The sequence below is a fragment of the Podarcis bocagei genome (genome assembly GCF_964188305.1).
Source record: "Podarcis bocagei genome assembly, chromosome: Z".
NCBI classification, from domain to species: Eukaryota; Metazoa; Chordata; class Lepidosauria; order Squamata; family Lacertidae; genus Podarcis; species Podarcis bocagei.
In genome coordinates this window covers 15,440,217-15,462,332 of record NC_138140.1, presented here as the reverse complement: position 1 = coordinate 15,462,332, position 22,116 = coordinate 15,440,217, and the positions used below count along the sequence as shown (strand labels likewise).

At 45.7% G+C, this 22,116-nt stretch overlaps 3 protein-coding genes across 9 annotated transcripts in view; 1 reads left to right on the top strand and 2 right to left on the bottom strand.

Annotated features, from left to right (window-relative positions):
• The window catches only part of CCDC180 (coiled-coil domain containing 180), a 59,976-nt gene extending 59,226 nt beyond the window's left edge, over nucleotides 1-750 (bottom strand). For both annotated transcript variants that reach the window (XM_081179178.1, XM_081179179.1), the window contains exon 1: nucleotides 620-750. The gene's annotated coding sequence lies outside the window, so the exon portion shown is untranslated. The remainder of the gene's footprint in view (nucleotides 1-619) is intronic.
• Nucleotides 751-4,228: 3,478 nt separating this feature from the next.
• SURF6 (surfeit 6) lies at nucleotides 4,229-10,747 on the bottom strand. Of its 4 annotated transcripts, none has more exons than XM_081179247.1 (5): nucleotides 10,636-10,747; nucleotides 9,161-9,492; nucleotides 8,183-8,428; nucleotides 7,906-7,994; nucleotides 4,229-4,974 (listed from the first exon to the last, which is right to left on the bottom strand). In XM_081179247.1, the coding sequence occupies exons 2-5, from the start codon at nucleotides 9,252-9,254 to the stop codon at nucleotides 4,309-4,311; spliced, it is 1,095 nt and encodes a 364-aa protein (XP_081035373.1). In that variant the 5' UTR covers nucleotides 9,255-9,492; nucleotides 10,636-10,747; the 3' UTR covers nucleotides 4,229-4,308. The 4 variants fall into 4 exon arrangements, with proteins under 4 accessions (XP_081035373.1, XP_081035372.1, XP_081035374.1 ...); XM_081179246.1 differs by having other exon boundaries at nucleotides 9,161-9,489; nucleotides 10,636-10,746; XM_081179248.1 differs by lacking the exon at nucleotides 10,636-10,747 and adding an exon at nucleotides 10,565-10,618 and having other exon boundaries at nucleotides 9,161-9,489.
• MED22 (mediator complex subunit 22) lies at nucleotides 10,741-20,099 on the top strand. 3 transcript variants are annotated; one of them, XM_081179270.1, is made up of 5 exons: nucleotides 10,741-10,850; nucleotides 14,831-14,978; nucleotides 15,820-15,900; nucleotides 17,518-17,726; nucleotides 19,816-20,099. In XM_081179270.1, the coding sequence occupies exons 2-5, from the start codon at nucleotides 14,856-14,858 to the stop codon at nucleotides 20,012-20,014; spliced, it is 612 nt and encodes a 203-aa protein (XP_081035396.1). In that variant the 5' UTR covers nucleotides 10,741-10,850; nucleotides 14,831-14,855; the 3' UTR covers nucleotides 20,015-20,099. The 3 variants fall into 3 exon arrangements, with proteins under 3 accessions (XP_081035396.1, XP_081035397.1, XP_081035395.1); XM_081179271.1 differs by having other exon boundaries at nucleotides 10,754-10,872; nucleotides 19,822-20,099; XM_081179269.1 differs by having other exon boundaries at nucleotides 10,754-10,872.
• Nucleotides 20,100-22,116: the final 2,017 nt, after the last annotated feature.

The following is a 22,116-nucleotide window of genomic DNA, read 5'->3' as shown; positions in this document are numbered from 1 at the left end:
AGTGATGTTGGGAATGGCGAGTGGGGGAGATACTGCTGTGAACAAGACTTTTTTGTAATTGCATGGCACCTCAAACTGACTCATATACGTATCAGCAGTAAATGCCAGTGTATTTCAGTGGAGTTTTATGATATTATAGCTGTAGTCTTATTTGCAACTGTGGACTCCCTCCCCATTATCTGCCATCTACCTATCTGGGTGCCAGTGCCCTGAGCAATTTTAAACAAAACTGTCATTTATTTATAAAATTAATGATTGCATTTAATTGTGCAAATTTATTTACAGCACTTATTCATGCAAATCATCAAATGCAATTAGGCAATAACCAAAAGTGGGGTCCCCCCCCCAAGTCCTGTTGAGGAGAGGAGAAAAATGGCTTTTGTGGCTCGCATCAGGTCCTGCCACGAGGGATACATTTGAGATCCAAACTAAATGTGATGGGAGGGACGGATTCGTTCCATGTGCTGCTCTCCCAGAATGCTTAGCTGGGCGTGTGGCTACTTTCCCCTTTAGGGCAAAGGAAAGGATCGCAACTCATTGTCACGTATGGGGGGGGGCTCTCCTCTTCAACTCATCTCTTCCCGCCGTTGCCCCTCTCTCACCCGACAGCGAACCTTACCTGAGGAACCCTTGGAAAGCCAGTCCTAAAAGCCGCCTCAAGGCAGCTAGGCCAAGAACGGCGTCTTTTGGTTGCCATGGTGACTATCAAGAGCAGGGAAGAGGAAGGGAGAAAGTGCGTGTTATTCTCTCGCGAGACTCGACGGGATTCAGCATGGCCGCTCCGGTGACTAGTTGTTGCCATAGAGACGCGGAAAGCGGTTAAAAAAAAAATTACGAGCGGCAGGGGCTTGTTTTGTCTTACGAGTTCGTCATTGTGTCCTGGTCACTTATACAGTAATCTTGTTAGAAACAGCGATAACAGCGTTTTATAGAGTACTAGTTGTTATAGTTGTTTTCCTCCATAATTTCCCCCACCAGAATATTGCGTGGTAAATAAGAGTCCGAGCGTGTACAGAACCTTTCCGACTTTGAATCCTTTTAAAACTTAGAATAACGTCAAGATGCTTCTGCATTTTGAATCCTGATTTTCAATTCAAGATGCCCTGCATTGAAGGTTACCACCTTTCCATTTTTTTATTGGGGGGGGGGGAGATTGTAAAAACGTGTTGTTTTTAAAAAGATGGGAAGTAGCAAAACAGACCACACACCAGCCGCAGAGCTGTCTGGCAGATTTCATTAGTATACGTGTGTTTTTGTCAGGACACAGGTGGGCACCCACAGTTTATGGAGGGGATTTGCTTGGGTAACTGGGGAGAAATTGTTTTGCATCCCCTTATAAAATGAGATCACAGGCCCCACCTGGTGGCAAAATCAAAACTCCATTTTCAGAGGCAGTCTATCCACACCAGGGGCTTAGGACAAGCAACAGGAGATGGGCACAGTGGTACCTCTGGTTACGTACTTAATTCGTTCCCGAGGTCCGTTCTTAACCTGAACCTGTTCTTAACCTGAAGCACCACTTTAGCTAATGGGGCCTCCCGCTGCTCCGCGGCGGCGGCACGATTTCTGTTCTCAACCTGAAGCAAAGTTCTTAACCCGAGGTACTATTTCTGGGTTAGCGGTGTCTGTAACCTGAAGCATATGTAACCCGAGGTACCACTGTACTTCTTTAATGCCTTGATTGTGAACTTACAGATGCAGATAAGAAAAGCTTCTTGTCCAATCAAGGGGGATTTTGATAAGAATGGAAGCCTTGCTGGATCAGACCAAAGGGGGCCAATAACTGGAGCCAGAACATAGCCATGGTGGATAAGAGTCACTGATAGCCTTATCCTCCATGAATTTATCAGTCCTTTCAAAACCATCCAAGGTGGTGGCCTTCACTACCTCATCTGGGAGTTACGGTAATTCCAGTCCGCACTATGTGAATAAGTATTTTCTTTTACCAGCCCTGAATTCTCCAGTGTTATAAGAATTCTAAGGTCACAAATATAAAATACTGTAAACGTTCATAAATGTACAAGGGAAACTGTTATGAGAAAAAACTGCTCCTTTTCCCTTATGGGGTACCCAAGAACCAATACAGAGAGTCCTTTTGTAGGTTCTCTATCAGTAGGAGAAAATAACAGAGACCAACCAGAGAATACAGTGGTACCTCAGGTTACATACGCTTCAGGTTACAGACTCCGCTAACCCAGAAATAATGCTTCAGGTTAAGAACTTTGTTTCAGGATGAGAACAGAAATCGTGCTCTGGCGGCGCGGCAGCAGGAAGCCCCATTAGCTAAAGTGGTGCTTCAGGTTAAGAACAGTTTCAGGTTAAGTACGGACCTCCGGAACAAATTAAGTACTTAACCTGAGGTACCACTGTATTGAGAAGCAAAGCAGCTAGTAAGCCAGATCTTTATTAAAGCTGTTGTAACAGGGTACTCCCCCCCACAGGAGGGGGGGGGAACCCTAGCAATGCGCCCAAGCCCTTATACAGACATTTTAAACTGCCCACCCTGCAGTCCAAGACCACCCCCGGAAACATCATACATACATCACAGAAGGGGTGTAGCCCAAGACCACCCCCTTAATACACCAGAGAAGGGGTGGAAATCTGGGTGTGGTGTTTCTTCCTGTCTGCCAGGTTACCGGATTTGATTACCTGGGCATCCTGGCCACTCTTTCATTATGATAACTACTGAATTCCTGAATACAGGTCACAGGCTTGCATTCTATTCATATTTTAAATGTGCACTTAGTTGAAGGATGTCTTCAGTTATCTGAAGAAGTGTGCACGCAACAGTTTAATAAATGTCAGGCTTACTAGCTGCTTTGCTTATCAATACTCTCTGATTGGCCTATTATTTTTTCCTACAGATAGGGAACCCACTTAAGGACTCTATATGGGTGCTTGGAGCAGTTTTTTCCTATAACACGAACATTCAGCTTCATGTCCATGACTTCCTAGTGTTGAGACAGAGAAATATTCTTTGCCCACATTTTTACCTCCATGCACAATTTTATATACTTCAGTAATGTCTCCTCTTACTCGCTTTTTCTCTTGACTAAGAAGTCCCAAATGCTGCAACCTTTCCTCATAGGGGAGCTACTCTATCCCCTATAAAAGTGGGGGTTTTATTTATAAAAGGGTTTACCCCAACCTTTAAGTAATAGAGATTTAAATCAGTGTTTGCCAATTGCGAATAAAAGACACTCCTTCAGCTTTATGTTTTCCTTTCATAATTCCTTTCCACCTAATTTGGATTAATGCAAATTTCAAATATATACCTATTTAAATAAAAAATAGTTATCTCCTACACTACATAGGCTAAATACTATAAACTCATCAAATATATATTGAAGATACCACACCTCCCAAGTTGATCTTATGCCCACTTTTGGGGTCTGTTCTAAAATAAGCCACTTTTGGAACAGTATTTTGGTTATTTAACAGATTAACATCTAACTACAGATGAAAAAATAAATTATACATTATTGAAAAGTTGAAATGAAAATGAAATAAAAAACAGGATTTGCAAACAGTATTAAACTTACTAACTGAAGTTATGTGTATTGCCTCATACCTGAAAACTCTGGAACCACCACAAAAAGGACTGCACAAACTTATTTCACAAAAAGCTATTATAAATCTCAAATTGACTGGTTTATGGAAAAGTGGTACTGTTTATTAACTTCTGGAATTAGTATTTTCAAGATAACATTCAACTTTTGTGCATCCCATTATTGTTATGATATTGAATTCATCTGCTTCCTTCCTGAGCTCCTGTTGATGAGATTTTGTGAAATTAGGGCTGTGTTCCCTTCTGGGATATTTTCAAGGGGCTGTATGCCAGTTGATGGGCAGGGCAAAAGCAAAAATGGAGGGGAGCAATGAATACACATTTTACTCAAGGGGGAAAAAAGACATAGCACAGTTAAAGGTAGAAAATATTCAAGGAGGGTGTTAAGCTGTGCCAGGGGGTCTGGAAGATAGGTTTTGAAGGCCACATTTAGCACCCAGACTGAAGGTTCTCTTATCCTGACTCAGGGAGAGGGATGAAAAGATCCACTTGATCAACTGGTATAGCTCAGGGTTGTATGACCACAGAAACAGTCTTGTGGAAATATATCTCTTTTGCATCTCAAGTGTAGCAGCTCCCTCTTCTTGGTCTAGCTGCACAGCCTGATGACTCCAAGTCATCTCACAAGCAAGGAGATTTAGATATAAAGAATTTCAGATGTTCCACTACAAAATAGCTTTTATTAATGAGCCCTGTGAGCACCTGCCTTGGAGTGGGTTCCAATGGTCCACTAGCCTGATTCATTTAATTTTGGCTTTGCTCAGGTCCTCGGGCAGGATGCGACCCTTTTTGCGAGCCTTGGCTTTCTTCTTCTCCACCTTGGCCATCTTTCTCTTCTGGAGGTTCTTGCGGCGCTTGTCTTGCCGCTGCTGCATTTTGTTCACTACGTTTTCAGTCCGCTTCTCCCACTGCCTCTGGCGCTGGGCCTTGCGCTTCTCCTTCCGCTTCAGGGCCGCCTTCAGCCGGTCCTCGTCATCGCGGATTTTGACCCCTTCTGCCTTGTACAGGACATTTGTCCACTTCATCTTCACCTCCAGCTCCTTGGCTTTCCCCTCATCCTTGTCTTTCAGATCTTCCAGCTTACTCTTCCGAGATTCCAATCTGCTCAGGAGTTGCTTGTAATTCTTCCCTGTCAGTGGAGTAATGTTGCCTTTCAGCGCCTTCCTCTTTTCCACTTTGCTAAGCCCTTCCTCATGGACTTCAACCTTATTGAAGACGATCTCAACCTTGGTGTCATTCTTTGGGGCCTGGGGCTCTGAAATGGCTGCTGAAGCCTCCTCTGCCTCCTTCTTCTCTGTTTTTTCTTTCATTCTCAACTCTTTTCTACGGCGTTTCTTTCTCTCCTTCTCGTATTTCCTTCGTTGCCTCTTCTCCAACACTGCTGGGGACAACTCTTTGCTGTTTCCCTGTTAAGAAACAGCAAGTTGAAAAGAAAGAGGAATCGTTCAAAAGAGGAAAGTGAACTTTTTAAGCTAAAAAGACAGTGCCTAGAAAAGAGCACTAACATATATATCATTGTAAATCTGGTCACTGTATTATCTTTACCATTACATTTAAAAGCACGAAAGCCAGCAAGGATTATTTCCTTCAAGAGAATTTCAGCTGGAAGACTAACAATGTAATTATACATTACTGGATGCCACAATCAGAATATTGGGTGGGGGGATAAAATACTTTTATGCATGATTTATAAATCACTATTGACCCCCAAAATGGAAACTGCTTCAACCTGTCCAATTTATTCCTACAAAACAACCATAAAATCCATCTTAATAGCAGGAGGATGTACACTCAAGACCCTGATACCTTGTGGACTTAATCTGGAAAACAAAATTTAGGTTACAATTCTGAACCTACTTACCCAAGAGTAGGCCCCATTGAACTCAGTGGGACATACTTTGAAGACAGTATTATAGAACCGCTCTGCTAATTTCTCTGTAGCTAATAATAATAATAATAATAGTAATTTTAAAGGGATAATTTGTATATGTCACATCTCTTAAAAATTTTCCATCCTGAGTACTCTTAGAATTGTCACTATTTATTAACTAAACAGTGTTGGATCAATCTCAGTTTCATCTCTCTCTCTCTCTCTCTCTCTCACCCACCCACCCACACACAATCTATATATTACATGTTTACAGAAAAAACCTAAATACTGCAAATGTTATTGGAATTGTGGGATAACTAGCCTCATACAATCAATGTGCTTAGCTCACTTTGGGAGAGACTGGATAATCAAGGCTTTGTTCTCTCCCAGTTTACATGAGCAGCTCAGGTGTAAGACGATATGGTGGTTGCTCAGCTTTCACAAGTCACTCTTCCTATACCAATGATTTAGGAACTTGCACCACTGTAATTAAGCCACATTTTACTGCCTGTGCAGCTTTTTCTGGATGCTGTATGGAAAAGCACATGAATGTGTCATTTGGAGAGGTTGTAAGTAAACTTTTTAATTTGCCAAATGTGTTCTTTTTCAAAGCTACTGAAAGAGGGAAACTTTGGGACTTACTTTAAGTGCCATATTTTAAAAGGCTAAAAACCTTTATTTCCATACTTTACTTTGTTGTGTATTTTGCTATTTCAAATCTCTGCTGGTGTTCTCTTGCCAAAGAGTACCGTATTTTTCGCCCCATAGGACGCACCGGCCCATAGGACGCATCAAGTTTTTTTGGGGGGAAATAAAGGGAAAAATTTTTATTTCCCCCCCAGGCGCTTGTGGGGCCGGCAGCGGGGAGAAGCTCTCTTCTCCCCGCAGCCCGCCTTCAGATCAGGTCCGGGGACAGCGGGGAGACGCGCTGCGCCTCCCAGCTGTCCCCAGAGCTTGCGGGGCAGGCAGCGGGGAGAAGCGCTCTTCTCCCCGCCGCCCGCCTTCAGATCAGGTCCAGGGACAGCGGGGAGACGCGCTGCGCCTCCCAGCTGTCCCCAGAGCTTGCGGGGCAGGCAGCGGGGAGAAGCGCTCTTCTCCCCGCCGCCCGCCTTCAGATCAGGTCCGGGGACAGCGGGGAGACGCGCTGCGCCTCCCAGCTGTCCCCAGAGCTTGCGGGGCTGGTGGCGGGGTCTCCCCGCCGTCAGCCTCCAAACCACTTCAGGAGACAGCGGGATGGCGGCATTCCGCCTCCCTCTGTCCCCCGACCTTGTGGGGCTGTGCACCGACCCCTCTCGCTCTCCAGGCTTCAGCGAAAGCCTGCATTCGCCCCATAGGATGCACACACATTTCCCCTTCATTTTTGGAGGGGAAAAAGTGTGTCCTATAGGGCGAAAAATACGGTACTTGCCCCAAACTTGGATCGTGGTATCCAGGAATTCTCATTCTTATACACAGTGGTACCTCGCAAGACGAATGCCTCGCAAGACGAAAAACGCAAAAGATGAAAGAGTTTTCCGTTTTTTGAGTCGTTCCGCAAGACGAATTTCCCTATGGGCTTGCTTCGCAAGATGAAACGTCTTGCGAGTTCTTGCGAGTTTGTTTCCTTTTTCTTAAAGCCACTAAGCCGTTAATAGCCGCTAAGCTGCTAATAGCCGGGCTTCGCAAGACGAAAAAACCGCAAGACGAAGAGACTCGGAGAACGGATTAATTTCGTCTTGCGAGGCACCACTGTACCTTTCTCTCTCTCTCCTTGAACCAACAGAAAGGTTCTTCATTTGCTCACTTAGGCTCATGCTTATCATAGGATCACTGCCTATCTTTCTCATGGGGAGGGGTAAGATGCATCGGACACTGGAAGCTTAGAATGCATTGCTATAAGCTTATATTTTCAGCCATGTGATCTATAAACTTGCTTTTTAGAGTGAAAGCAGTAAAGCTAAGATTATTAAAAAGCTGATTTTTTTCCACCCAAATATTTCTCACCCATGCTATGTTTGAACAGAATCACAAAGTACAAACAGGCCTGACTGAAGAGTGTGTTATATTTATACATTCAACTGTAGCCCTTCAGATGTTTCTAACCATCCCTGACCACTGGCAACGCTGGCTGCGGCTGATGGGAGCTGGCTGTTCAACATCCCCACCCCTATTATACATCAACCACCCCCCATCACATCCTCCAAAATCTGGCCTCCAAAGATGGGTGAACTGTTTTAGTTCAAATCAAGGTAGAACAGAAGCCAGTATGATATCAACTGGAACCAGAATACTAGAGGTATGGGAATATTTCCACCACACATCTAACAGTGCAATTCTGTGGGTGTTTAATCAGGAGCAAGTTCCACTGCCCTAAACAAGGCTTGCTCCCAAATTAAGCTGGCATATGCCCACAGGCTAAAATTGGCTTTGGATTCTCCAGGCTTTCTCCACATCTTGACAACATTTTAAAGGAGGGTGCTGATCTTACCTGGCCAGAGATTTCTTGGATCTTCTCGTGCAGTCTCTGCCGCAAGAGATTCATGGCTGAAAATGAGCCGGCTGTGCTCTTGTCACCACCTGTAAGGGGAAACAGGAGAAAGCACATGACCTGTGTCCCAACCCAAATTGCTGCTAAACTCAACTCAGCTAAACTCAGTGGCCTGGTTCACACATAATGCTAAAATATGGGTTACTAAACCATTGCTTAGAGTTATGTGAGAAACCAGCCCAGTAGCTTAACTGACTGGCTGTAGAAACACTCTCACCTGCAACATCGTTTTGGCTTCTGTCCCCTTTCCCCCCAGTATTCTGAGATCCACTGGAACTGGGTGCAGCATGGATAACTGGGCCAGATTTCTGAATACTGGCATTTGTTGGCTTGGCTGGTGATGCTTGGCTGCCCCCAGGTGCTGTCTGCTTGCCCAGAGAGGTGCCCACTATCTTGCCTTGCTTCTTCTGTTTCTTCTTCCTCTTCTTCTTTGGCTGGGTGCTATCGTCTCCCAGTCCAGTTCCTGGGAATGTTTGAAGGCAGAGACACAAGACTTCATTAAACAAAGAGAGGAAAATATTTTGCAATCTGGTTGACAAGATGCTGCGCAAACATTTCTGCAAGGAATACAGTCATACCTCAGGTTACAGCCGCTTCAGGTTGTGTTTTTTCGGGTTACGGATCGCCGAAACCAGGAAGTACCAGAATGGGTCACTTCCGGGTTTTGGTGGTCGCACATGCGCAGAAGCGCCAAATCCTGTGCGTGCGCAGACGCACAGCTGCGGGTTGCGAACGTGCATCCCGCACAGATCACATTCACAACCCGAGCGTCCACTGTAAATGCCTAAGAACATACATGTTAGAACGCCCTCCGGATGTTACTGGACTCCAACTCCCATCAACCTTAGCCAGTATGGCTGATCAGGAATGATGGGAGTTGTAGTCCAGCAACTTCTGGAGGTCTTCAGGAAGCACCAAGACAAGACAGCTGAATTTTTCCAAGTTGCATTTTCAAAACACACTACTGTCATTCCATTGTGGCATCAGGACCCTTTCCTGAGCAGATTATAATCTAAAATGAGCTGTGGTTAAAATAAGGGAAAACATTAAGTACTACCACTTTGAGGTTTCATCACAAGCAGTATATAAATCCTGTGAAATAAATAAATGAAAATAATTACAATAACCAAGGAGGCTGCACTACTACAAAAAACCCTGCTCTAGAGAAGTAAATGACAGCATCAGATAATTGTACCAAATTTCCTTTTTCGTGGCTCGGGAGCTTCCTGGGTGCAAATTTTCTTGGCCAATTTCTGCAGGTAAGAGTCTTTGTTGACTAAACTGGCCATTGTGGGATCAAAGTCTCGTGAAGGTAAAAGTTAAAAGTAAATAAACCAAAAATTAAAATAAAATCGTAGGATGGTCTCGCAGGGGGAATGTGCCTCTAAGTCAAAGATGTCTTGTTCATTCCGATCATCCTCCCTTCGAAACTTCTACCCAGAATGCTGTGTGAGGCTGCTTCTGCTACGTCGACCCAAAGTGGACAAAACTCATGGGGCCACGTTTGCATACTCGCTTTTCATCCTGCTTAATGAGAGAGAGAAATTATTCAATGACATGAGTAAACTGAAGGAGACTCATGGATTGATATTTACAAGTCAGGAAAATAAAAAGTGTACATCTGTTGGCTTGTAAAGCTATTGTATACAGATTGTACATACATAGGCGCCGACTCCATGGGGCTTGAGGGGGCTCGAGCCCCCTCAAAAAAATTATTGGGGGGGCTCAGCCCCCCAATAATCTCGGGCGGGCGCCCTTCCAGCAGAGCGCCGCCGCCGTCCCCCGCCTCCTCCCCACCTGCTCCTTCGCCAGCCAGCCAGCCGCGCGCCCTAATCGGAGAGCCCCGGCCGGAAATCCCGCGAGAACAGGGGAATCCCGACTGGCCACACCTCCCAGCCAGCCAATCGGCTGGCTGGGGTCGTGGCTTGCCCTATTTAGGGCCGGAGCCACTTTATTTGCATATTCATGAGCTTATTTATTATTCATGAGCTTTCCCGGGCCCCCCCAATATTTTTTCTAAGTCCGCGTCCCTGTGTACATATTGTACACTCCTTAATATCACATGTGAATGGTTGTTCAAGAGCAGACCTAACTAATTTGTACACATGGGCACCCCCAAATTGTACATCTGTTTAACAGAACGGGTGAACAGCCCCCACGTGTCACATCAGCCAGCTAAATTTTACTTTCCAGCAAACACGTGTGCAGGGTTACACATTAAAGAGAGCTGTTTCTACGCACGCACAAGCGCTTGCGTGTAGAGTGCACTGATCAACTACTGTGTACACAGTTTCCCAAACAAGAAAATATGAATAGCTGTAGGAGCGTGCAGCTAAACAACTTATGTACAGAGGTTGTACGCTCGTCTAACGCCACGTGCGAACCAACACATGCTGGCCGCTCACAGGAAGGAGAGATCATTTCATGTGTAGGCGTAAGGCAAACCGACTCTATTCGAGATCTCCCATCCTGTGTAGGGCTGGCCAGTGAGCAGTTGGCGGAGATCCACCCCCTTAAGGCTTTTTAGTGGTTGGCACGCGTTCCCCTAAACCGGGATCGCAGGGCGTGCAAAGAAGGCGCTGCAACCCGTGTGGTTCACCTCAACGCTTGCGCTTCTCTTGGAGGAATCGCAAAAGCGCACTACACGTAGCTCGTGAGCTGGTCACTTACCTGGGCTGGAGAGGAAGGCGGAACTAGCCCACGGCCCTTTGTGAACGGCTCGGCGCTCTATTGATAGACCCTGTGAGGAGGAGGCGAAGGATTATGGGATGTTGGAGGAGCTTCGGGAGGAGGAGGAGGAAACGTTTTCCCCGCCCCATGGGCTGGACGTAGCCAGTGAAGGAGGAACCGTTCGCAAGAGAAAAAGGAAAAATGGCCGCCTGTCTGTAAGAGGATTACATGTATTGAGTAAGATACTGAGATACTAATATTTATTTGTTAGATAATCGATCTCTTTATTTAGACTTCTTTTGTGACTGCAGAGCAGGAGAGCGATGCACCGGACTTCTCTCACTTTTCAAATGCATTCTTGTGCTTTCAATGACAGGTGTGTTTACTACTCCGGCGGGAGAAAGGCTGAAACTTTTCTGAATTGGTGCCCGGAGTATTGCAGCACGATTGCGGGTGGAAGGCTTCTTAAACAGGGGGTGATGCACCCCTTAGTCTCGTTTGTTGAGCGCTGGGCGAGTTCAGATCAGCCTTTCTCCGTCTTGTTGGCTTTTAAGGTTTTGGGATTTATGATTCCCATAATAGCAAGTCAGAAAGCTGGTCCATCTAGCTTAATGTGACCCGCACTGACTGGCAGTGGCTCTCCAGGGTTGCACTCTCCCAGCTCTCCACGAAATGAGGACCTTCTTCAGAAATAAGGTTCCAGATCTAAAAGTGATGGTTTGAGTAAGGTGCTGTCATGTACTGAGTCGGACCATTACTCCATCTAGCTCAGTGTTGTCTGCGCTGACTAACAACAGCTCTCCCAGGTTGGGTGAGCTATAGTCCTTTCCTCTAAAAAATAATGTAGCAGTCCAGCATTTGTGGCCCTAAATAAATAGGAAGCTGCCTTATGCTGAGGAAGTCTATCACAGAGTTGGGACTGATGTGAGTTGTAGAGTTCTGGAGGGCACCAAGTTGGTTAAGGCTAATGAAGCAAAATAGGCTGGAATGTGACCAGTGGGTATGTATTTTGTAATGCATCCATTTTGAGGTGGGTCATGGAGATGTGCAGTTGATGGAGAAACTGTTGGGATCTGTTGCAAATTGAGTCCCCCCCCCCCCCGAAGCATTGATATCCTTTTGGGCCATCTAGAGCAGGGGGCACTGTTATAAAGTGGTCCTGCTTCTTCCTCCTGGGCTGTGTCCAGAAAATGGTGTTGGGGTATGAATGTTCAGACCCCTGGGCTCTCACTTGTGGTGTACCTCAGGGCTCTGTCCTCTCCCCCATGCTTTTCTACATCTATATGAGATAGCCGGGAGAGATCATCAGAAGGTTTTGGCTGGGTGTTCACCAGTGTGCAGATGATACCCAGCTCTACCTCTCCTTTAAATCGGAACCAGTGAAGGCGGTGAAGGTCCTGTGTGAGTGTCTGGAGGCGGTTGGAGGATGGATGGCGGCTAACAGATTGAGGTTGAATCCTGACAAGACAGAAGTACTGTTTTGGGGGGACAGGAGGCGGGCAGGTATGGAGGACTCCCTGGTCCTGAATGGGGTAACTGTGCCCCTGAAGGACCAGGTGCGCAGCCTGGGAGTCATTTTGGACTCATAGCTGTCTATAGAGGCACAGGTCAGTTCTGTGTCCAGGACAGCTGTCTACCAGCTCCATCTGGTATGCCGGCTGAGACCCTACCTGTTTGCAGATTGTCTCACTAGAGTGGTGCATTCATTGGTTATCTCCCACATGGACTACTGCAATGCGCTCTATGTGGGACTACCTTTGAAGATGACTCGGAAACTATAACTAATCCAGAATGTGGCTGCTAGACAGGTGACTGGGAGCAGCCACCGGGACCATATAACACTGGTCTTAAAGGATCTAAATTGGCTCCCAGTACATTTCAAAGCACAATTTAAAGTGTTGATGCTGACCTTTAAAGCCCTAAACAGCTTTGGCCCTGTATACCTGAAGGAGTGTCTGCCCTACCATCTTTCAGCCCAGACACTGAGATCAAGAAATGAGGGCCTGTTGGTGGTTCCCTCACTGTGAGAAGTGAAGTTACAGGGAACCAGGCAGAGAGCCTTCTCAATAGTGGTGCCCACCTTGTGGAATGCCCTCCCTTCAGATGTCATGGAAATAAACAACTATCTGACTTTTAGAAGACATCTAAAGGGAGTCCTGTTTAGGGAAGTTTTTACTATTTGATACTTTAAGGTAAAGGTAAAGGTACCCCTGCCCGTACGCGCCAGTCGTGTCCGACTCTAGGGTTGTGCGCTCATCTCGCTTAAGAGGCCGGGAGCCAGCGCTGTCCGGAGACACTTCCGGTCACGTGGCCAGCGTGACAAAGCTGCTCTGGCGAGCCAGCACCAGCGCAGCACACAGAAACGCCATTTACCGTCCCGCTAGAAAGCGGTACAGTGGTGCCTCGCAAGACGAAATTAATTCGTTCCGCAAGTCTCTTCGTCTTGCGAGTTTTTCGTCTTGCGATGCACGGTTTCCCATAGGAATGCATTGAAAATCAATTAATGCGTTCCTAGGGAAACCGCCTTCAGACCAGGTCCGGGGACAGTCTGTCCCCGGACCTCGTCTGAAGGCTGGGGGGGGGGGACAAGGGTTTTTCTTCCCACCCCCAGCATTTTAAAAAAACCCCGGGACAGCGGAGGACTTCTCCGCTGTCCGGGCGATCTTAAAATGCTGGCGGGCGGCATTTTAAAATCGCCCCGGGACAGCGGAGGACTTCTCCGCTGTCCGGGGCGATTTAAAAGCCACTGGGAAGGCAGGCAGGGGGGACAAAGACTTTTGCCCCCCGCCAGCCTTCAGAAGAGGTCCTGGACCTCTTCTGAAGGTGGGCAGGGGGCGAAAGTCTTTGCTCCCCCCCGCCTGCCTTCAAAAGCCCTCCGGGACAGGCAGGCAGGGGGGAGCAAAGACTTTTGCCCCCCGCCCGCCTTCAGAAGGTGTTCCCTCCCCGCCGCCCGGCTTCGGAACGATGCTCCGAAGCCGGGCGGCGGGGGCAGGTGTTCCCTCCCCGCCGCCCGGCTTCGGAGCACCGTTCCGAAGCCGGGCGGCGGGGGCAGGTGTTCCTTCTGAAGGCGGGCGGGGGGCGAAAGTCTTTGCTCCCCCCCGCCTGCCTTCAAAAGCCCTCCGAGACAGGAAGGCAGGGGGGAGCAAAGACTTTCGCCCCCCGCCCGCCTTCAGAAGGTGTTCCCTCCCCGCCGCCCGGCTTCGGAACGATGCTCCGAAGCCGGGCGGCGGGGGCAGGTGTTCCCTCCCCGCCGCCCGGCTTCGGAGCACCGTTCCAAAGCCCGGCGGCGGGGGCAGGTGTTCCCTCCCCGCCACCCGGCTTCGGAGCACCGTTCCAAAGCCCGGCGGCGGGGGCAGGTGTTCCCTCCCCGCCGCCCGGCTTCGGAGCACCGTTCCAAAGCCCGGCGGCGGGGGCAGGTGTTCCCGCCCCGCCGCCTGGCTTCGGAGCACCGTTCCAAAGCCCGGCGGCGGGAGGAGGCGTTCCCGCCCCACCGCCCGGCTTCGGAGGAGGTCCGAGGACAGTGGGGAAGACGCGCTGCGCTTCCCCGCTGTCCCGGATATTTCCCTATGGGCTGTCCTCTTGCGAAGCAAGCCCATAGGGAAATTCGTCTTGCGAAGCGCCTCCAAAACGGAAAACCCTTTCGTCTAGCGGGTTTTCCGTCTTGCGAGGCGTTCATCTTGCGAGGTACCACTGTACCTATTTATCTACTTGCACTTAGGGGTGCTTTCGAACTGCTAGGTGGGCAGGAGCTGGGACCGAAAGACGGGAGCTCACCCCACCGCGGGGATTCGAACCGCCGACCATACGATTGGCAAGTCCTAGGCACTGAGGTTTTACCCACAGCGCCACCCGCGTCCCTGGATTTGATACTTTATCATTTTACTATTTTGTTGGGAGGCTCCTGGAATGGCTGGGGCAACCCAGTCAGATGAGCGGCATCCAAATAAAAATATATTGTTATTATGTCAACCATGGTTTATTTATTACTCTGTCAAGGAGGGCTGTTTCCAAACTGTTTTGTACCAATTGTCTACTGTGCTAGAAAGCTCTTTCCAGTGTCTGGTTATGTTGCAACTCACTGCTTGTAATGAATGGCTTATTCATTCAAGACTGTTGTCTTGAAATATATGTAATAAAGCTTTGACTTTCAATTGTTGTTTAGTTGTAACTCTTTCTGACCTTTCTTGGTGAGCAGCTAAGATTCTCTACTTGCCACCACAATGCCGCAGCAGCGCGTGCTCCCCCAGAGCAAGGAAACCCTCCTTCAGTCTTACAACAAGAGGCTGAAAGATGACATCAAGTCTATCATGGATAACTTCACAGAAATAGTCAAAACTGCAAAGGTATGAGAAGATTACTTGTGGGTGGGTTGCGGGACCTCATGTTATGGGTATTCTTTCTTCCATCCAAACTCAAAGTTTTTGCTTACCTAATTGGAACATAAAAATATTACCTCATCATTGCTTTAAGTCAAAGCTAGGGGAAATCTGCAGCCACATTCTCACATTCAATTTAAAGCCCTATGATATGACTTTAAACAGTCATAACTTCCACCAAAGAATTCTGGGAGCTGTAGTTTGTTAAGGGTGTCAAAAGTTGTTAGGAGATATTTAGTCCCCTACCAGAGCTTACAGTTACCAGAACTCCCTGTAAAGAGGGGTTGATTGTTGAACCACTCTGAGAATTGTTGCGCAGTGAGGTGAATAGGGGGTCTCCTAAAAGCTGTCAGTGCCCTTAAGAAACTACAGTTCCCAAAATCCTTTGGGGGAAGCAATGACTGTGTAAAGTGGTATAATACTGCTTCAAATTTATAGAATAGAAGGGAGGCCTAAATGTTCCTATAAGGATTGAATGAGAAGCCTCCATTTTACTTGTTGGGGGTGTTGCTTCTTCTATGGCGGAGTTGGGGAACCAGTGGCTCCTCCTGATGATTTTGGACTCCATCTCCCAACAGCCCCACGCAGCATAGTCAGCAGTCAGGGATGATGGGAGCTGTAGTCCAGCAGCATCTAAAGGGTCACATGTTCCCCATGCCTGCTTTCGCCTAAAGTGTTTGGAACCTCTGGCAGAGGGAATGCAATAAAATCTCATGGAGGATAGTGAGAGGGCTGTTTTTCTCTGCAGAACAGTGGAAGAAAGATGTTGAACCCAGTGTAAAAGCTTTTTTTCTAACATTTGCTGTAGATTGAGGAAGAAACCCAAGTTTCTCGGGCAACCCAAGGTGAGCAGGACAACTATGAGATGCAAGTCAGAGCTGCAAATATTGTGAGTAAAAAGCATCCAATGGGAGGATATGTTGGGTGGGTTCTAGGGTGTGTTCAGATACCTGAGAGGCTGCCTTCTTCCCTACAGACCCTCTCAGGTCTTGAGATCAGCAGAGGGGCTTTTCTGGTTGTTCTGCCACCCTCAGAAGTTCTGGGTGCTGATAGCTTAGGACAGCTCATTCCCTGGGGCAGCTCTTCGATTGTGGAATTCCCTCCTCACAGAAGTGTGTCTTCTTGTTTTTGTTGAGATGTGTGTGTTTTAGGATCCACCAATTCCTTTGAATGTGATTTGTTTTAACTGTTCAGTAAAAAAAATTATGTTTTAATATGCCTTGGGACCTGCTGGAGAAGGGTGAGCAATAAAATGTTGTTGTTATACAGTGGTGCCTCGCAAGACGAAAAGAATCCGTTCTGTGATTCTCTTCGTCTAGCGGTTTTTTCGTCTTGCGAAGCAAGCCCATTGACGGATTAGCGGATTAGTGCTATTAGCAGCTTTTAGCGGCTTATCTGCTGATCGGATCAGCTGATAAGCGGATTAGCGGCTTAGAAAAAAGGGGGGAGGGGAAAAAACCAGCAGAAACTCGCAAGACATTGTCGTCTTGCGAAGCAAGCCCATAGGAAATTTGTTTTGCGAAGCACCTCCAAAACGGAAAACTCTTTTGTCTAGCGAGTTTTCCGTCTTGCGAGGCATTCGTCTTGCGGGGCACCACTGTACATTCAGGGTAATTTGGGGCTGTATGTCAAGATTAGATTACTGAAATGTGCTGTATATGGGCTTCCCTTGTGCTCATTCCAGAAGCTGCAGTTAGTGCAAAATGCTGCAGCATATAACACCCAAGCTAAGAGACCTGCAAGGATTGCTCATTTGCTACTGGGCCATGTTCATGGTGTTATTATTAGTATATATAGCATTTAACAGCTTGGGAACAGTTTACCTGCAAGATAGTCTTACCAAATATATGCCCAGTGGACTGTTTTGATCTGTCGAGCAGGCACTGTTACAAATGCCCTGTAATACTTGTTCTGGACTTGTAAGAAATTAATATTTTAGGGTGGCAGCACTGATGCTTTGGAACTCCCTGTCCATTGACATCAGGCAGGTGCCCTCACTGTACTCCAAGGTATCTGCCAAAAACATTTTTGCTTGGCTAAGCCTGTCCAGACATGTAGAAGACAGACACATCTTAATTTGGTTTCCAGCTTGTCATTGACTTTAATTATTCATTGAATGTTTTAAATCAGGGGTCAGCAACCTTTTTCAGCCGTGGGCCAGACCATGTGGTGGGCCGGACTATATTTGGGGGCGCGGGATGAACGAATTCCTATGCTCCACAAATAACCCAGAGATGCATTTTAAATAAAAGCACACATTCTACTCATGTAAAAACACGCTGATTCCCGGACCGTCCGCTGGCCGTGTTTAGAAGGCAATTGGGCCGCATCCGGCCCACGGGTCTTAGGTTGCCTACCCCTGTTTTAAATAGTAGTGTGGTATTTTTCTTTTTTCTTATGATTTCATTGTTTTATTCTTTTCGTAAACCGCTTTGACACTTTTTCTTTTTACGATATAAAAGAAAAGAAAAGTATAAAATAAATAATTTGAATTTATTTCTTCTAGGTTCGGGCTGGTGAGTCTCTTATGAAGCTTGTCTCTGACCTAAAACAGTTCCTGATCCTCAATGACTTCCCTTCCGTCAACGAAGCCATCAACCAGCGGAACCAACAGTTGCGCAGCCTTCAGGAGGAATGCGACAAGAAGCTTATTGCCCTGCGTGATGAGATCTCGATAGACCTCTATGAGCTGGAGGAAGAATATTACTCTTCCAGGTACAAATGAAGCCATGGACGGTTGCCCTATAGTAACCACAACAATTTCCTGTTTCTGACATGGGGTGGGGGTAGGGTGGGGCAGAATGTTTGTGAAAATAACAACTGTCCTTGTTTTAAAAAGCATCCCTAAATTCTCAGCACCCAAAGAATCCGGGCCCCAAAGCCGTTTTATTCAGTACTTCATGTTTGACGTGAGATGTGGCCATTTTGGAGGGCAAGCACGCCATGTAACTAGGCCTTTCTCCACAGAGATGTGGAGGTAAGCTTCTCTCCTGCCCCCTCATTGGCACTGTGATCTTGTCACCTAAATGACTTGCAAACAGGAACAGGTATTAGATCTTGAACTGTCCAGAGTACCCTAATCACTAGTCAGTGTAAACTGCAATCCTAACCATGTCTACTCAGAAGTAAGTCCTCTTGAATTCATTGGGGTTTGTTCCTATCTAAGTGGGATTAAACTGCTTTGAAGCTTTTTTTACAATCAAGTGGTGTATAAATTTTTATGAAATAAATAATAAATGAAGATGGCAGCTTTAGGCCACATTCATACAATACATTTAAAGCACTATGATGCCATGCTAAACAGTTATGGATTCCACCAAATAATTAGGGGAGCTGTAGTTTTCAAATGGTGCAGAGATTACAGGGTTACAATTAATTCCCAGAGTTCCCTGTGAAGAGGGATTGATTGTTAAGCCACTCTGGGAATTGTAGGTCTATGAAGCGAACAAGGGCCTCCCAATAGTACTTAACTACAGCTCCCAAAATTCTTCAGGAGTAGCCATGATTGTTTAAAGTGGTATCTGATGCATGGTACGAGCATGGGGTAGTCAAACAACAACATCTGAAGGGCTGCAGTCAAGAAGATATGGAACTTTGGGGTTTAGGATGCAATCATATGCACCCTTAGCTGAAAGGGACCACAACTGAATAGAGTGGGGCTTGCTTCTGAGTAAAGATACATAGGATTGGACATAATAAGCATTTTTTTCTTCTGTCTGTGATGACTGGACCATGAGTTTCCAGTTCCAGAATGTTAAGATGCATCAAAACAAAGCAATATTTTAAGGATTCTTTTGTTATGCCATTATATTATTATTATTATTATTATTATTATTATTATTATACACACACATATATCCCATTAAAAATATTTGCTGCAAGCTTTATTGTAAATAAAACAGCAGTGTGTGTGGGGAAATATAATTGTCATTTCAGCTGATAACTACATTATTTTTTTAAGCGAACCCACAGCTTGTTTTTGAAAACCTCCTTCCCCCTGCTTGTCTTATGCAAAGCTTGTTCCTCTCCTTCCAAAACTCTTCCACTGCTTTATTTTCTTTTGCTCCTCTTGTTTGCTTCAGAGCAGGATTTCCACAAGCAAGAAGGACCAAGATAAATGGTTACACACCTGCAGCATCTTTTTTTAAAAAAGGGGGGTATAGCATCTTCTTTGCATGCAGAAGGCCCCAGGTTTAGTCCCCGACATCTCTATCAGAGACTCCCTATCTAAAATGCTGGACACAATACTGGGATCAATGAACCAGTGTTGTGATTCGGGATGAGGTAGCTTCCTATGTTGCCATTCAGTATCATGAAGACTGAAGTGTTGCTTTGTTTTTAGGTGAAGAACAATAGCTCAGTGGCAGAGCACATCCTCTGTATGAGGATGGTTCTGGGTTCAATCCCTGGTATTTCCAGTCAGAGCTGGGAAAGACTCCCTTTCCAAAACCTTGGAGGGGATGCGGTATAACCTGAATACTAGCTGTTGTTACCAGTAAGGAGAGTGCTATTGCACTTGCTTTCTGCTTTTGGGCTTCCCATAACTAGCATCTGATTGGCCACTGTGAGAACTGGATGCTGGACTAAATGAGCCTTTGGCCTGATCTTGGAGGGCTCTTACGTTCTTAACCTTAGTTGTTGCTTCTTCCCCCCCCCCCATTTTTTTGCTATTTTCTTAACACTGTTGCCTCTGTCTTGCTTTTCTCATCTTCTCTCCCTCCTGTATCTCTCTCTCTCTCTCTCTTTCCCTCTTGTGGCTTTCCACTGTCCTTTTCTCCTTAACGGGCATCTCATTCGGGGAAAGCTACAGTCTGTGTGACACCAACGACCTCCCGCTGTGTGAAGCATATTGGAGACAGGAGCTGACCATGTCCTCCCCAGAAGGCCTAGCCATGCCTCTGGCGGCTGCCATGATGGAGGAGAACATTCCGGCCCCTCAGGGGTCCACTCCTTCTCACCCTCACATCAACGGGCATGGAGCAGGCCCGACGGAGCACGCCTGAAAAGGGAGCCTGCAATTCTCCCCAGCTTTGTTGCGTTTTGACAGTTGAACGTTCCGGTGGTTGCATCAAGACAACATTATGTTCCCTGCCTACGAGATCCCTTGGGAACTGTGCTCTCTTAGATGGAATTTCTTGTGGGGAAAAGTTATGCTATTGCTTATAGTCTGACATTTTAGTATCTGAATGGGAATTTTAGAGCAGGAGCTCCTTCAAGGCAGCCCAAGATGGCAGAAATTTAAGCCATTGAAATTATTGCCACTGGGTACAAAATTATAAGAAGAGTGTCTTTGTCTACATGGTCGGTTTCTCTTGAAGGTGCAGAAGCTGTAAACAAAATGAAAAAAATTGGTGGCCCTAGTACTAAATTAAGAATAACTATTAAAAAGTAATAATACTACGTTTTCAGTACTGTATTCTTCCTCCGTATCAGTTGTGTAAGCTAAGGCTCCCTGTCCTGCAAATACCTGCTCTATTTAGTAGCTTCAGGGAGCAATGTTCAAGGGTTGTTTTCGACTGAAGGAACAGGCCTTAGTCCTTTTCTCATACTCCAGCTGCTAGAGTATTTGGTTTTTTTCCTTCCGATCAGCTGTATAAGGAATTAAAGCCCTATCATGTAACTACTTACTGTATAAGCTCATGCCTCTTTCTACCACACCCGTCTCTGAAAACCATCTGCTCACACTTTGGTAAAAGTCTGGATGTGGACCTTAGCATACATGTATTTGAAAACCGGACTGGGCCATCTAAAACATTTCAAAACTACTGACAAAACTACTTCCAACCTTTCTTTAAAGAAACCAGACAAACTGGCCATGTCTATGTGCAGCTTCATGTGGGCTGGTATCCTCTGTTTTACCTCCACCCAAACCAGGAGATTTGTCAGTTTAAGGATGTGTGTCAGGTGGCTGTTTAAAGGCAGAAGAGAAGTGCCAGTTGAAAAAGAGACCTTAGTTGTATATTCAGCATTAGTCTTCTGATGCCAGTTCACTTGAACACTTGATTGTAACATGTTTGTGGCATTTTTAAAAGTAGGATTTTGTGGGGGGTGTTTAATTGAAAAAATGTATATTTCTCTAATTGTTAACAAATTGTTTGAATAAAGTCAATTTTTATACAAAGGTTTGGAAAGAGATCAAGAAAGTTTTGGAGCTGGGGGGGGGGGAGAGTGAAGCTTTCCCTAATGGGTAGAATTTCAGCCATCAAAATGAAATGTTTTTATTCCAGTTTGTCCTGATTGTCAACAGTTTGTGCTGCTTCAGAGATATTTCTAGATATATCTGGCAGGGGAAGAAACCAAGAATTAAGTATAAAACTCTGATAGATAATAAATAAAGAGGAGGCTTTACCCTCCTTCACCCTTTACAGTTATACTATGAGGCAGCATGTCTTTGCTGGCTAAAGGAATGGATTGGTTTGAAAAAATGCTTATCCATTAGATCTGAAAGGTCATGATCTTAAATTTGGCTGGCATGCATGTCTATGGTATGGGAAAGCTAAGATACATAAGAGTTTCTCTTTTTTATATATAAAATTTTTTATTGCGTTTCTTTCCATAGGTTAACAGATTAATTTACATATCAACATACAAGAAACATTTTTTTTATATGTATATATGAAGAAGAATAGAAAAAAGAAGACAAAAGTTAAATATCATCAAATTCCCTTTCTTTTGGACCTCCTCGCATCCTCTCAACATTGCTTTCATTATTCTAACCAGTTCAGCAATTTATTATCTTGTTTCACATCTTATTGTACCTTTGAGTTTATTATGTTACCAATTTCAGAAGTTTGTAGTTTGTTTTCAAGACTTTTAATAAACATAATATTTTGTTTCTAATTTGTCTCGTTTTTTTTTCATCATTACTTACTTTATCATTTACTTAGATAATTTGCAGAAGCGTGACGTTTCTTAATCGTGCGAATCTTAACATTCAAACAACTTATAGTATTTTTGCAAATAGTCCTTAAAATTTTTCCAGTCTTCCTCCATTGTTTCTTCGCTCAGATCTCGGATTCTGCCAGTCATTTCTGCCAACTCCATGTAGTCCATCAACTGCGTCTGCCAGTCCTCCAGTGTGGGTAAATCTGGTGTCTTCCAGAAC

Excerpts from the sequence above, each read along its gene's own strand:
- SURF6 (XM_081179247.1), bottom strand. The coding sequence starts at position 9,254 with ATGGCCAGTTTAGTCAACAAAGACTCTTACCTGCAGAAATTGGCCAAG. Across the intron at positions 8,429-9,160 it reads GCCACGAAAAAGGAAATTTG|GAACTGGACTGGGAGACGAT; the intron begins GTACAATTATCT and ends AAACATTCCCAG. Across the intron at positions 7,995-8,182 it reads AAGCCAAAACGATGTTGCAG|GTGGTGACAAGAGCACAGCC; the intron begins GTGAGAGTGTTT and ends TTCCCCTTACAG.
- MED22 (XM_081179270.1), top strand. The coding sequence starts at position 14,856 with ATGCCGCAGCAGCGCGTGCTCCCCCAGAGCAAGGAAACCCTCCTTCAG. Across the intron at positions 14,979-15,819 it reads AAATAGTCAAAACTGCAAAG|ATTGAGGAAGAAACCCAAGT; the intron begins GTATGAGAAGAT and ends CATTTGCTGTAG. Across the intron at positions 15,901-17,517 it reads AAGTCAGAGCTGCAAATATT|GTTCGGGCTGGTGAGTCTCT; the intron begins GTGAGTAAAAAG and ends TATTTCTTCTAG.